Genomic DNA, 16,045 nt, shown 5'->3' with positions numbered 1-16,045 from the left:
TTTGGGTCCTGTTTCCTTCACTCTACCGTAACATATATAGACTGTATATGTAAAGGTCTCTCTGTGTGCGGGGGGCGGGTCCTCACAGACGCTGCAGCGGCGGACAGAGATCTGCCGGGGACGGAGCGCTCAAAAGTATAGAGACACTCTACAAGGCTCGATGTGGACAAAGGTCGTTTGCCATTAGTGTTTTCGCGTAAGCGCGTTGACACGAGCAGTCTGTCCAAACAGCTGGCCAAAAGGCGTCATATTCAGTCGGAGAAATGTAACCTTTTCGACTCCCTTAACTCGTAGCTCTGTTGCCCCAATTACTAGTAACGTTATTACATCAGGTGCGCAGAGGTGGGAGAAGTACTCAGATCTTGTAGTTAAGTTAAAAAGTACCAGATTGTAGGAATACTCTGTTACAGTATAAGTCCTGCATTCAAAAATGTTACTCAAGTAAAAGTATTGGCATCAAAATAGTTAAAGTATCAAAAGTAAAAGTAGTCATTGTGCAGATTGGTCCATTTCAGAATAATATATATGATATGTTTTATAATTATTGATCATTAAAGTGTTATCAAAGCTGGTAAACGTCCAGCTAGTTTTAATGACTGCAGGGTAGCTTGTGAATTTACTCCAGGTGGAACTAAAGTCTGATTTAAGACGTGGTTATGTTTCACATCATTAATACAAATCTGAAAAGTAACTAAAGCTATTCAATAAATGTAGTGGAGTAAAAGTACACCATTTACCTCTGAATGGTAGTGGAGTAGAAGTACTAAGTAGCAACATACTTAAATACTCCAGTTAAGTACAAGGACCTCAACATTTTTACTCAAGTACAGTACAATATAATAACAGTATATATATTTTATTTATAACTTATATAAATATAACTGAATTAGTTTAAAGAGAGAAAACATTTTGACTAAAAGTTGACTAAAATGTAAAGATTTTTCATGGACTAAAACGTTTTGCGTTTTCGTCGACTAAAACTAGACCAAAACTATGAAGGATAAAAAGGACTATATGATGTGACTAAAACTAATAACCATTTTCGTCTAAAGACTAAATCAATAATAGCTGCCAAAATTAACACTGCACTTAATGAACTGGAAGGCAAATATTGATGCTATACAAGAAGGGGATGAACCGACTCTATTTTCTGAGGAAGCTGAGCAAACTGATAATAACTCATTAAGAAAGCTGGCTCTGTCATCGGGTTCAAATAGGACACGTTTGAAGCTGTGGTGGAGAGGAGGACACTGAACAGGCTGATGTTGATCATGGATACCCCACCCATCCTCTCCACCTGCAGTTGGACAGACAGCGGAGCTCCTTCTCCAGCACAAGGACAGATACAGGGAAACATTCCTGCCAACAGCAATAACACTGTATAAATCACCTCTGGCTGGCAGAGAACGCACTGCTCCATAGTTTATCTTTTGTTAACTGGACTTATAACTTCTCACTCTACATTTAGATGTATTTTAATATGCCATTCCTTGCACACTTAATGTAAAAAAGTATCCTACTTTTGTATTGTGTTAGCTGTAAATTGGCCCTTCAATAGTGTTCTATTTGTCAGATAGTTTACATATCTTCACTGTCAACATATATATTTTTTAGTTCTGTTTGATTGCTATTTTTGAAATGTTTATACTTTATAATTGTTTATACTAAATATGTGCAATGCCTTGCTTTTTATGCTACTGTAACGAAAGAACATCTTAATTTGGGAGCAGAAAAGTATACCTTATCTTACGAACAGAGAAGAGTGTTAGTTTCAGGGTTGGCTGATGAAAGTCAGCATGCCCGTGGGAATCTGGTAAGATTATCAGACAAAGTATTCAGCCTGTTAAGTGTTATTAAGATCAACCAAAGTTATAGAAAGAATGTAGTGCTTGTTTTTTGAGTGTTTGTGTTGGTTTTTCCTGACAATCGACAAGAATAGATAACTACATCACAATACATTTGAAAATGTGCCCTCATTGTTTGGTCACATTAGGAAAGTAACACTCCAGTCAGGTAGGTGGCGGCAATGCACCCTAAACGCTGGTTGCCACCGGTTGCCACCAGGTTGCCACCCGCGATTAAACCGGAAATACAAGGAGCAATGCTAACATCATTAGCTGAGCTCTGAGTGAGTGGTATTTCCGAGGGCACGACGCCTGGTACGACGTTGTAGTGGTTTCTTGGATAATTATTAACTTATATTTTGGCAACGATGTATTCAGTTGAGTGTTTTAGGACATATGTCAACCAGCGACTAGCTGCTGCTGCTGAAGAAATAGTTGGAGTTTTTCAGAAAACTATCGCCGAGTACAAAGAAGAGATCGATCGTCAGAGCAGACTGGTGGAAGTCGTTCGGACACAGGAAATAAAGATACACACGATAGGTGATTATCAATATCAGACAGAGACATGTGAATTATATATTAATCTGTGTTTTCATATATAATGTATCAGGTACTAAAATGCTCTTGTGGCTGTAATAGGACAGGAAAACTGGGGATGGCTGCAACTCGCCTTATTCATCCAATCAGAAACATGCTATTCTCGGATGACCTCATGCTGTAGGGGTATTCAACTAAAATTCAACGAGATCCAGTTAGAGAAAATGTCCCCATGCAAACGTCCGGAACATCAAAATGATGCTTTATGAATTAGTGTGATATATATTGAAGTAGCCTGTAGCTTTATCAACGTCTGCATGTAATCAACAACTGACTGCCAATCAAATAAAGAAAGTACAATTCAAAAGTAAATACTGTGGATATGTGTAATGTCCCTCTCGGGCTGCATTTAAAAATAAAATAGAGAAAATAAATAAAATAGCTTTTGAAAATATGTGCACCTTAAAAGTGCTTAATTTTAGATAAATAAAATAAAGTATAGCAGCAGCTTGAGTTTCCCTTTTTCTTTGTTAACCGTTTCACATCATGACTTAACAGTTTCAGATGATTATAGAACAATATCAGTCTTTACAGATCATAACAATTGAACAGTTTTTAAAGTTTCTCTTTCTTTCCCTCTTATATTGCAATCCCTCACTCACTTTTTTTTTTTAACTGAGTGCGTGAATTGAGCTTGTCCTGCCAGGAGTTTAAATGAGGTGTTCATTGGTTAGCCTGCCCCAGAACGATATTTATTTTTTAATTTTGATCCTGGTGGACTGATCATATTGGGCTCTGAGATGGCTTATTTTTTGTGAACTCAGTTCTGACTTGAGAGGGAATGTTTGGTCAAACACTTTGTGTTTTGTCTCTCATGCGGCTTTCACACCAGCGCTTTTCCCTTTCTAGGTCCGAGCTAGAGCTTTTCTGGTTCAGCTCCGGTTTCCCTTTTCTGCTCCTGCTCTGTTCACACCGCCCAGAGCCCGCCTGGTGCAGCCGCTGCTGCGTCGTGACGTCACCGTTTAAATCGCTGATTTGCTCACAACAACAACAACAATGGCGGACTGCGTCGCGTTGATGATCGTGTTGCTTTTAATCACACGAAGCCAGATTAAATTAAATAACGACTTCTCCAACCTTATGCTTTTCTCCAGAGTGCCGTGATTCATTGTTTAATGTGTTTCAGCGGCATTTACCGACCGCTATAGTGCTGGCTGCTCTTCCATGGGAGTTTATTCTCCCGTTAGCTCACACTGCAGCGGCCGCTCTAAAGTATTCACTGTCCGACTGTCACACAAGCAGCTGATTCATATCCCCAGTTCCCCTTAAGTGAGTGTGTGTCAGTCTGAATTGACGCTGTTTGGCATCACAACGCTGTTATGAAAGTTTCTCTCGTATAAAATGGGTGATGTTAGCATAGCAACCGAAGCTAAACTGACTACTTGCTATTGCTATCCTATTGTGGCATAAACCGTTTTCTACAGGCACATTTTACCGGCATATTTTTCTATATGATTCTAGTTGTGATAGTCGGACACGACAACCTGTGTATTGATTCCATCCGATAGCTGCTATAATACAAAACAAAACGTCTGCCTCTCTCCGCAATGATCAATAACAGTGAACGGATGGTCAAAGTAACGTACAAATAAACAGAATCACACGAAGCCTGGTTAGTGTTGCCTGACTTTATAAAGTGTGTTTATAAGCACTACTGCTTGTAGGCAGGCATGACGAGACTCTTCAGTCGACCCATGTTCAGGGGAGGTGGGTTTAGTTTCCTGCACGCCACCACGTAAGCGACGCCGCCTCTTAGCTCCGAAGCTCTTGCCTCTAGACCGACAATTTTTTGGAGCTGGAAGTGAACCGGATTCCGGAGCTAAGAGGTGGCGCCGCTGCGGTGTGAACAGGAAAAACCGGTACTTTTCAGGCTCCAGCTCCGAGCCGGAGCTGAAAACGCGTTGTTGTGAAAGGGGCAATAGTGGCGTTTTGGCACTTTTAGTGAGTGCCACAGTCTCTGAACAAATGAGACACACTGGTTCTGTGCTCCCAGTTGGCAGGATGAACAATAGCCGCGTGGTCTAATGGATAGTGAGGTGGGCTGATGATCGGAAGGTTGCGAGTTCAAATCCTGCCTAGAACACCACTACTAGTGTGTGTTTGAGCAAGGCACTTAGCCCTCAGTTACTCCAGGGAGAATGTCCCTGTAATTGGTCATTGTAAGTCGCTTTGGAATAAGGCGTCTGTTAAATGCCTGAATTGTAAATTATATTTTTGGGAGAATAAACCCCACAGATCCTCAACTCCGGTGTGTTTCACTCATTAACAACGAAACACAGAGCAACAAGAACGTTGTGGGGGGGGGGGGTGCGGTGTCCCCACAAATAGAATCAGATTCTGTGGGAAACACTTTTGTGCATGTGCTTCTGCAATTATTGAAAAGATAGGTTTTGCAGGTGTAAAAGTATTTTCTTTTTATTTAGTGTAAAAGTACAAAAGTATTCGCATCAAAATATACTTAAAGTACTATAAGTGCTCCTTATGCAGGGTAGTTTGTAAATTTACTTCAGCAGGTGTAACTAAAGTCTTATTTAAATGTTGATTATATTTCACACATTGAATCCAAATCTGTAAAGTAACTAAAGGTACAAAATAAATGCAGTGGAGTAAAAGTACACGACTTACCTCTGAATTGTAGAGGGGTAGAAGTACTAAGTAGAAAAACATTGAAATGCTTACTTACTACCTTTTTATAAGTAAAGTACAAGTATCTCAAAACAGAGTACATGTACTCAGTGGCCGTTTCTCAATGTCGAGTATGTCTGCTGCAGAGCCCCTATTTCAAGTATAGTACGTCATCGAGTGGCGCCGAATGCTGGGCATTTAACATGCATTTAAACAGTCCTTCGGCGACACTCGATGATGTAGAATACTTGAAATAGTGGCTCTGCAGCAGGTTTACTCGACATTGAGAAACGGCCCGTTACTTCCCACCTCTGCTTCTAATGGCGCATTTCCACTGCAGGGCCTCACACGGCTTAGTACGGTATAGTTAGGCCTTGGTAGGCCAGGCTCACTTTATGCTGCGTTTCCATTACAGTTTAGGAACTGGGTTAGTAACTATAGTAATGCAGTGTAGGCGGAGCCGTGACATCATCTTCAATGCAAAACACAAAACCAACATCAGCCGTCAGCTGTTAGCCCTCAGAGCTCACAGCTCCTCATATCTGTTCAGAAACTAGACAAAAGTTAAACAAGTACAAACCACAGACTGTCTGCGTCATGGCGAATACAGTCGCTGCTTTATTTATGTCTGTAGGCCGTTGTTGTGTGTGTGGACGGTCGGGGAATATACAACGTTAGCTTAGCCGATCTCCATTCAGAAAACACGCATTTGAAAAGGTTTTTCGTCTGCCGTCTGTCTCCAGACTTATCAAAGCATTAATCCATGGTTTTTACAAACCGGTATAAGTATGTTGTTACTTCAGCATCATTTTGAAACGTGTATTACAATTAAATCACGGTAAAATATGTTCATTTTGTTGTAGTTGCCAGCGACTCTCTCACTAGTTTAGCATACTCAGCCCAGTTGTTGGCCCAGAAAGAACCTCGATTTTGGAGGGCCAGAAAACTGTGAAAAAGTACCCGTTAGAGTGGAAACGCAACCAAAAACATATGTTCAAATATGTGTGTGTAGCTAGCACATGGTTTTATGTCACGGCTGACTATTGCAACACGTTTTTGTCCATAGTTAATGAGCCATGTTGTGATAGACCAGGGGTGGGAAGCCTCCGGGCCGTATACGGGCCGCGAGACCATTTGGTACGGCCCTCGAGGTAATTTATAAATACACGCAAAAAAGAAAAAATGTTGCAATCCAAACCCCGTAAAGAAAGAAATCTAGAACGCAAAAGAATTAAACAAGCGAGTGCCTGTTTTTGCTGGCCAAGGTCAGGGTCCTTGAACACAACGCGAGCCTAACGTGTCATCACGTGGTATATGTCTCGTCTGACAGGGGTGCAGTTCTCACGGGGAGCACTGGAACGCCGCTCCGGCACTTCAGAAATTGCAGTACCCATAAGGAGCCGTACACATGCCGCAGTGTTTGCGTGGCCGTGTCTCTGTGCCCTCGGAGGATGTTGAAAAAATGTAAATGGCCCTTGAGAGGAAAAAGGTTCCCCACCCCTGTGATAGACCACCCAACAGCATTTTTTAAAAGTTATTTTGGGGTGATTTAACGGGTGTTTAGCCCAAATACAAAGTTGTATTGCTTATTTGAACATGCAGAAGTGATTTTGAGCTAAAAAAAACTAGGATAGTTCACCCAAAACCCAAGCAGAGTGGGCCAAAAATCAGTTTTAAATCAGTTGCCGTTTTGGACTATAAATAATAATATCTTGTATTTAGTATGAATGCAAAAATTACATATTTTAAGAATACTATGCTCATTCTGACAAATACGGAAAGTGAAATAAGAGTATTGTTTAAATGTTACGACTTGCGACCGTCCCTGATGTGTGTTGCAACTGTCCCTGGTGTGGGGTCTATTGCAATATTCAACCTTTTACCTTTGAAATGTATATTGTTAACAATCTGTCATATTTATTCATCTTTAAATTATGTGGGTAATTAGGACACATCGTATATGATATGTATGTTTATTATATAAAAAATGTGTTGATCTAGTCCAGGGGTCTGCAACCTTTTTGACCAAAAGAGCCATTGTGCTCCTTTTTCCCCCAAAATTTTTTGTCTGGAGCCGCAAAACATATTTCATAGCTTGATAGCTTATAAAGTTGTATTTATTGTTATATCAGACAAAAAAAATTACAGTTTTTTTGCATTTATTAGGCTATTTATTACTTTATATAAAACTGTTGACCTCTAATAAGAAACAAAGAACTCCTATAAGGATCATTAAAAAATAATACACAGGCCTACTTTAAAATAAATTAAACACAGCACTTCCTCTGCACATTTGAAGGAAAAGATATATAATTAAAATGGGCCCACTTTGAAATAAATAAAACATATAGCTGCACCCTAAAAAGAGTTAAAGGTGGGGTAGGTAAGAATGGAGAAACCAGCTCGAGTGCGCTAGAATTTGAAAATACACAACCGGAAAAAATCTGCCTCTTCCTTCAGACTCCTTTACAGAGCCCCTCCTCCAACACACACGAACGCGTACATGACCAATGAGGGCACGGTTTGTGCACAGATGGAAGGCTGACAGGCAGGTCATCCATTTATTTTAGCCGGGCCGGCTCAAATGATTGGTCGTGCTTTTTACAGTGCTACGGCTTCCACAGATTAATTTGTTTATGTATTTATTGTCAAAGCATTTAATATATTCATTGCTATCGGGACGTTAAGAGCATTCAATGGAATATAACAAAAAGTGTTTTCTGAAATAAATTACATACCCCATTGAATTAGTCTTTCTCTTCTGTTTTTCTCCTCGATACGTAAAGGCTGCAGCACCTTTGACAACTTCTCTCTACATATATCAAACATACCGGTAAACCAGCATCGCTTGCTGTGAAAGCATATAACTCTGTCCACGCAGAATTAAAGGTGACAGGTCATGTTTTTCCGGTTATTACCCGTCTCCTTGTGTGTTATGAAGGTTTTTCTGCATGTAAACGGTGTGCAGAGTCAAAACCCTCAAAGTACACCCTGTGGCGAGTAAAACTCTAAAACAGAAAATGCCTCCCCAAAACGCCTTGTTGGTGAAACGTCATCATGAGGTCATCGTCATTTGAGCACGTACCCGGAACTAAATGGGCCAATCCGTGGAGCCGTAACGTTAAGCCCCCGCTGATTGGTCCAAATTGACCAATCCACACACACACTCAGTGCAGGCAGCCCTGCTGATTTCTGCTCCGTGCTGCAGGCTGATAAAAGACAGTTGGGATCGCGGGAAATTCTCTCTGCAGACCCATTCTCACAGCGTTTATCAACCTATAAACCTTTTTCTTACTCAATATCAAGCCACACTTATTGTTTTTATTTCGGCTGTGACTTTGTCTGTGTTCAGGTTGAGTTTGGCTATGTTTGGCTGTGTATCGCTAAACAAGGAAATCACGGAGGGGGGGGGGGGGAGCTGCAGCGAGCCGTTTAGTGGAGAAAGTGAATACTGCTGAATACACATACTTTACAGAGATGCTGTATGCGAAACCAATATGAGTTTGGAAAATTGCACAGTTTTTTTCTATTTTAGTATACCTCAACAATGGAATTATGATCAGTGGAAATGGCCATGACACCTCTCCTTTAAATCCTGTGTTCCTCTGGTACTTTTCTTTGATTTATCCATAGTTCGCTCATGGAGCCGGGTGTCAGGTTATTCGCCTGCAAGAAAAGGCGCTAGCGCGGGACCTTAGCAGGATGTTGACGCATATTTTAGTTGACCTAATTAAAACTGTTTTGTTTTTTATTTATGTGTCACAGTATCACCTCAAAATACAAGATACGAAACGTTGTCAACCATGCAAGAAAAATATAAATAGTCCTACAAACACTTTTTTTTATTTCCTTCTTATTTTTGTCTAAGCTCAAGGGAACCAGAGCAGAGGGCTTAAAGGGCCGCATGCGGCTCGAGGGCCGCAGGTTGCCGTCCACTGGTCTAGTCGAATAGTCTCTGATAAACTAAGAGAAATGCAAAAAGTGATGCAATTGTCCCCAGTCTCCCCTACAACGTTACTACTAAAGTCTCCTTATGTCTGCAGTAGTATTTATTCCTCTGGTTTTCTGTTCCTTCAGATCTCCCAGAGCAACACGTCTGTAAGGAGGAGGACGAGGAGGAGGAAGAGGAAGATGAGGAGGAGGAATTCTTTGATGAGCGGGAGCCTTTAAAGATTAAAGAGGAGCAGGAGGAGCTGTGCACCAGTCAGGAGGGAGAGCCGTTTAGATGCATAGTGAAGCAGGAGATCGATGCCTTTATCCTGACTGCATCTGATGAGGAGAGTGAGCACCAGCTCCTCTCTCACAACTCTCAAGGAGCTGAGAGCCAAGATCAGGTAGGAGGCGAGCAAGCCTCAGGATCAACTAGAAGTGCAGAGCCAATACCACAGAATCAAGATTTTGAAAGCAAAAGTCCCAGTAATGATGTAAACAACACTAACTTGTCAGAGATGCACAGTGATACTCACACAGGTAAACAGCTTTTAATATGCGTCACATGTGGAAGAGATTTTAAATTTAGATCATCGCTGGAGAGACACCTGTTAATCCACACAGGTGAGAAGCCATTTTCATGCAACCAATGTGGGAAAGCTTATCAAAGTAATAGTCACCTGGTAAACCACATCAGAACCCACACAGGGGAGAAGCCATACTCTTGCCAAACATGTGGAAAACAATTCTGTCGACCATCAGAATTGAAAAACCATATCAGAATCCACTCAGGTGAGCGGAACGAATTTCCCTGCCACACATGCGGGAAGATATTCACTCAGAAATCAGTATTGAAAATTCATATTAGAACCCACACAGGTGAGACGCCATATTCTTGCCAAACATGTGGGAAAAGTTTCCGCTATTATGGTCACTTGACAGAACACATGAGAATCCACACAGGAGAGAAGCCGCACACATGCAGCTTCTGTGGGAGAGCTTTCAGGCTTAGAAGTAACTTAACAGACCACATGAGAATCCACACAGGGGAGAAGCCGTATCCTTGCAGCTTCTGTGGTAAAGATTTCAGTTCTAAAAGTAACTTGAGGAGCCACATGAGAACCCACAAAGGGGATAAGCAGTTTTCTTGCTGCTTCTGTCAAAAAGATTTTAGATCTAGCTGTAACCTGACAAGACATATGAAAACGCACACGGAGGAAGCGCTGTATGACGTCAGCACAGAGGCTCCAGAGACTCAAGAGAATCAGGAGGGAGCCAGTCGGGAAAACCTGTAAATGGATTGGTTATTCATTGTGAAAATGTTAAGAATGTAGTGTACTTGATGTTCTTTAAACTGAAAATAAGCAAAACATTTTTAGGTGTTTTTTAAGGGTAATCTTCTGGTCAGGTCCACTTAAGATCAAGCTAGGCTGTGTGTGGCCGATTAACTGAAATGAGTTTGACACTATTCATATACACTGCTTCAGCAATGAAGCAACTGAGGGTATACCCTTGGATGTAGTTCTACTTGTGAAAATACTGGAGCACCCCAATGACGCCTGCACACAAGTTTGGCATATTTCGAAGGATATGTAACCACTGTCAATTCATGCTCTCCCGCAGGGCCGCCCCTCCCTACACACAGACTGAATGGGGCCTGATCTTGCGGAGGGGGCCTCACCTTATGCCCAAATACGGCGCAATTCATCTTATGCGCAAATGCGTTGCAATTATGCGCTCAACAGTTTCCTCGCTGCGAGGCTCCGGCGGTGGCACTAGTAGTTATCTTATGCCATAACTTGCTAACATGCTTGTATATAATGTATATATTGAACTTCCAACACTATATTGAACCCAAAGGTCAAACTTTGAATGATTTGTTGATTACTGTTGTTACATGATCAAATAAAGTAAACATTTCATGGTATATTGAGTTGTGAGAGTTTCTTTAGCACACTTTTTTTATTAAACGTGTTTAAAGGGTGATACGTGCATCAATAGAGTTGTATGGCTGACAATGTATGCATAAGTGACATTAACATAATGTATTGTGAAAAAAAAAAAATCTAACTTCGATACAACCAATGTTAATATCTAGGCCGTCTCCGATACCGAACTCCGGTGCTGATAAGGCTCCGGTGAACGGCTGTCCAATCTTTTTAGGACTAAACCCCCCAGAATCTACACGCAAGATCAACGTAATCTGCTTAGGGGGGCGTTTACAGCGTGGCCTCTGACACCAAACTGCCTGTCGTATCCCTATTTTAGGCACTCCAGCCACGGATGTCCGACCTCTAGGATAGCAAAACGGAGTGTATAGTGTAGTAGGTGTTGGTGGGCTGGTAGAACCCCAGAACTCATCAAAACCCTGTGTCGTTGGGAGACCCCCTGGTAATTAGGGCAGCTTCAGGACCCACAATCCCTGTCCCCCAATGTTGATCCCCTTATACCAATTAAAACAATGCAAATGTAAAATCAAACATTAATATCAGAGCAGTGATATTACCACATCAGCAGAGCATATGTCATATTTCAACCTCAATCAAAACCCACATCAACCACAGTAGCCAATATGAAACTACAGTTTAACCTTAGCAGAGTTTCTATTCCCTTAAACAATTTCAAATCCAAATGATCAACTAATGTCAGCCTTTTCCAAGGAAGGGTGTTCTTTCCTCACTCTAAGCCCAAGCAGATACCTTCAGAGACCACGAGGGAGACCAGGAGTTGGGTCGAAATGTACAAAGTCCAAACCGGTTTTATTAAGGTTTTAACAAAAATAGAGGATTACAAGAATCCATAAAATAACAAAAGACACAAAGTCAAAATACAAAAGCAACCGGTTCACAAGTCAAATGTCCTAAAGCCATCTAAAAGAGCCCAGGCCCAGGGCTTGGGCCTCAGAAAACTTTCCCCCAAGCTCTCAAGCCTCCAAGCCTAAAAAAGCCCCACTTTCTCTTCACACATCATCTTTTATAATCTCTTGCCTCCTCCCTCTCTGCATCAGGTGGTTTCCCCTTTTCTATCTTTGAGGGAGAAGGAGGTCACATGTTCAACTTTTACTTAATGAACAATTAAAAATGTAAAGTTAAAATAAAACAAATAAAGACTTATAGTAATAATATGCAATTTTAACAAGAGGGAATATGAAAAATGTTCATGAAAGCAGAACACATTGTCAATGTCATGTTTAGAATCACGTTTTTTTCTTTAAACATTTAATTTCAAATATGCAAACTATATACTTTAAATTATTAACAGAGACTTCATTTATTAACATAGACAATACGGCCAGCTTGTCTCTACGATTCGCTTGCCCAGGAAGTTGATTCAACCCTTTGCGTAGGCCGCCTGCATCCTGTCCTTCATTGTCTTCCGACCATCTTCATACCTGCTGTAACCGCTCTCAAGGTGTCAAAAACCACAAGCACCTTCTCAGAATGGTGGCTGGAACTTTTTCGCTTGCATTGCCCCATCTAGCATGGGTCAAAAGTTCAGGATGTTCTATGTAGTTTCACATGCCTGGTTTCACACGTCTGGAAAGACATGATGGAGACATACATCCTTTCTATTTACAGCCAATTTAGCATCTTTGTATCAATGGTAAGCTTAATAGAGGTAGGTGAGGTAAAGGTCAGGTCTGACACGGCCACTTAAACAGCAGAACTGTCAACAATTGGTGGTTGTATTTTAATTTAAATATGCGAAGTAACAAACTAAATCTGTAAATAAATGTAGTTAGTAGAAAGTACAACATGTGCCTGCAAAATGTAGTGGAGTAAAAGTATAAAGTAGCAAACTTTGAAAATACTCAACTTAAACAAGTTCCTCGTTTTTGTACTCTTGTTTAAGTACTTGTGTAAATGTACTTAGTTACTTTACACCACTGGTAATTACGTTACATTTTAATCTGTTACTCACCAAGGCTACACACTCATTTGGATTAATGTCCATTAATACAAGTGGACATGAAGGCGAGGGTGAGCAACCGACTTCTTTTCTTTTTTATTATTAATCCTGACAGTAGACTGCTGCACACTCCAGCCCAGTAGGGGGCGGTAAATCACTAAATCGTTGCTCACAAATGCCAATTAAATAAGAAGTAGAAGAAGAAAACATGCAGCGGAAGTAAACAATAAACTGTTTAACCGTTAGCTCAGCGCTATCGATGTATTGAGTCAACCTATGTTGTGTTCTATTCATGTGGTGAAACAATGACTTCTATTATGGCCGCAATGTCTTCAGTTGACTTTTTGAGAGGGTTTATTAACGACCGACTCTCTGCTGCTGCTGAAGAAATATTTGGAGTTTTTCAGAAAACTGTCGTAAATTACGAAGAGGAGATCAGACGGCAGCGCAGAATGCTGGATGTCGTTTTGAAACCGGAAATAAATATATACAGGATAGGTAGGTAACACGTACTAACTGCATTAACAGAAAACATAGACATTCGCAACGTTGCTTTTACTTAAGTTCCATTATGTGTACAGCATTATCCTATTGTATTTGTTCTCTGTCCCTCCAGAGCTCCCACAGCATCCTGTCTGTGAGGAGCAGGTTCTATCTGAGAAGCAGCTCTGTATTCAGGAGAGGAACTCCAGTCTGGACCAAGAGGACCCAGAGCCTCCACAGATTAAAGAGGAGCAGGAGGAGCTGTGCACCAGTCAGGAGGGAGAGCAGGTTGGACTGGAGCAGGACACTGATGCCTTCATATTGACTGCTACCAAGGAGGAGAGTGAGCACCAGCTCCTCTCTCACAACTCTCATGTAGCTGAGAGCATAGATCAGGAAGGAGGTGAGCAAGACTCAGGATCAACTGGACATGCAGAGCCGAAACCACGTCACAAAGGCAAAATTCAAAGTAAAGATGTAAACAACATGAACTTGTCAGAGATGCACAGTGATACTCAACAGTCTTTCAAATGTGATACATGTGGAATGTATTTCCAGGCAAAATCATCACTGGACAAACATCTGAAAATCCACACAATAAAAAAAACACTTTCTTGTAACACTTGTGAGAAAATATTTGCTAATAAATCAGAATTAATCATTCATACAAGAATCCACACAGGTGAGAGGCCATATTCATGCCAAATGTGTGGGAAAGCTTTCAAAAAAAATAGTCACTTGAAAGAGCACGTGAGAATTCACACAGGGGAGAAGCCATTTTCGTGTCAAATGTGTGGACAAGGTTTCTGTCGATCATCAGCTTTGAAAAATCATCTGAAATTCCACATGAGGGGAAGCCATGTTCTTGCAAAACATGTGGGAAACGCATCTGGTAAAAATACCATATTCAGTAGTAACTTGGGAAGCCACACAGAAACACACACAGGGGAAAAGTTGAATCCCTGCAGCACAGAGCCTCCACTGATTGAAAAGGAGCTAGAGGAGCTGTGCACCAGTCAGGAGGGAGAGCAGCTTGGACTGGAGCAGGACACTGATGCCTTCATGTTGACTGCTACTGAGGAGGAGAGTGAGAACCAGCTCCTCTCTCACAACTCTCATGTAGCTGAGAGCCAAGATCAGGAAGGAGGCGAGCAAGACTCAGGATCAACTGGACATGCAGAGCCAAGACCACAGAATGAATATCACAAACTGCAATATAATAATGTAAACAACACAAATTTGTCAGAGTTGCACTGTTATACTGACTCGGGTTAACAGCCTTTAAAATATAACAAATGTAGAAAAGATTGTAACTATAATTCATTACTTGAGAGACACCTGAGAACCCGCACAGGAGACAGGTCACTTACATTCAAAGCTTGGTAAATCTTTTCAACATAATGGTCACTTGCAGGGTTAGGAGTACTACTTTAAAAAGGTCTTCCATTGCAATTACAAATGGCCTTTTAAACCATTCAAGTAACCTAATGCAAGTCTCACAAATTACAACTAATGGGACCTGATAACTGTCCATTACTTTTGTTTTGTATTGTCTTTATTAAATGCAATGCCAATAAATACAAGAACAAAATAATATCAATAAGATGGAGTAAACTTAATTATATGTAAGACGACAGAAATCCTATACTCTAGAAAATAATATACAAAGATATCTGGAAAACAAAAAAGGTATCTTCTGCTCATTGTTTTGTCTTTAAGAGAAACCTGCCTTTTATTAAGCATATGTATGAAAAAATAAAAAATGAACGAGGAATGTGATTACGTCTTATGTTCTGCAACTATATGAGAATACAGTTTATATTTACATTTGATGATGTTATTACCAGGGGTGGAGGGATTACTCGTATTATTTACTACAGTAAAGGAAGCAATACCACAGTGTAAAATTACTCAGTTACTTGTAAAGGTCCTGCATTCAAAATTGTACTTAAGTTAAAGTACAAAAGTTTTAGCATCAAAATATACTTTAGGTACCAGAAGGATAAGTTATCATCATTCAGAATGGCACACATAAGCACCACATGTTTTAAATGATTGTATAATAATTAGTTATGTATTAATGTGTTCATAACTTGAGCTTGATAAAGGTGGCTTTTATTACAATTATTTTATACACACCCACTAGCTTAACATATACAAATGTATTGGTGAATTCTTATTTTGCATTTTAATTTTAATCTGCGAAGTAACTAACTAAATCTGTAAATAAATGTAGTGAGTAGAAAGTACAACATTTCCCTACAAAATGTAGTGGAGTAAAAGTATAAAGTAGCAAACTTTGAAAATACTCAACTTAAACAAGTTCCTCGTTTTTTTACTCTTTTTCGAGTACTTGTGTAAATGTACTTAGTTAGTTTACACCACTGGTAATTACGTTATATTTGAGTCTGTTACTCACCAAGCCACTCATTTCGTGGGAATGCTGACACAACATTCCAACTATCTGTTATGCTACGCGCGAAATTCTCTTCTTCTCCCACATTGAACATTGCAGAAACTCCGTTCAAACATCAAAACGTTCAGCTCGGTCGGGAATCAATGGCTATTACTTTTATCATTCATAACTTTCATAATTCCAGAGATACATCCCATAATTCATCCCATTTTTAACCATCGAAGCCAATGGAGAAAATCTT

The 16,045-nt window shown here is 40.4% G+C and overlaps 2 protein-coding genes across 2 annotated transcripts; both read left to right on the top strand.

The window, feature by feature from the left end:
- The first annotated feature begins 2,086 nt into the window (after window positions 1–2,086).
- On the top strand, window positions 2,087–10,923 carry LOC307021820 (uncharacterized protein). Its single transcript, XM_079654295.1, has 2 exons — window positions 2,087–2,384; window positions 9,144–10,923. Exons 1-2 carry the CDS (start codon window positions 2,213–2,215, stop codon window positions 10,289–10,291), a joined length of 1,320 nt encoding a protein of 439 aa, XP_079510421.1. The 5' UTR covers window positions 2,087–2,212; the 3' UTR covers window positions 10,292–10,923.
- Window positions 10,924–12,955: 2,032 nt separating this feature from the next.
- On the top strand, window positions 12,956–15,162 carry LOC307018406 (uncharacterized protein). The gene is made up of 2 exons (XM_079648637.1): window positions 12,956–13,403; window positions 13,522–15,162. The coding sequence occupies exons 1-2, from the start codon at window positions 13,211–13,213 to the stop codon at window positions 14,661–14,663; spliced, it is 1,335 nt and encodes a 444-aa protein (XP_079504763.1). The 5' UTR covers window positions 12,956–13,210; the 3' UTR covers window positions 14,664–15,162.
- The last annotated feature ends 883 nt before the right edge of the window (window positions 15,163–16,045 follow it).

The sequence above is a fragment of the Notothenia rossii genome (genome assembly GCF_949606895.1).
Source record: "Notothenia rossii genome assembly, chromosome: 1".
Taxonomy (NCBI): domain Eukaryota; kingdom Metazoa; phylum Chordata; class Actinopteri; order Perciformes; family Nototheniidae; genus Notothenia; species Notothenia rossii.
Note: the sequence above shows the minus strand (reverse complement) of the source record. Positions and strands in the feature narration are given on the sequence as shown.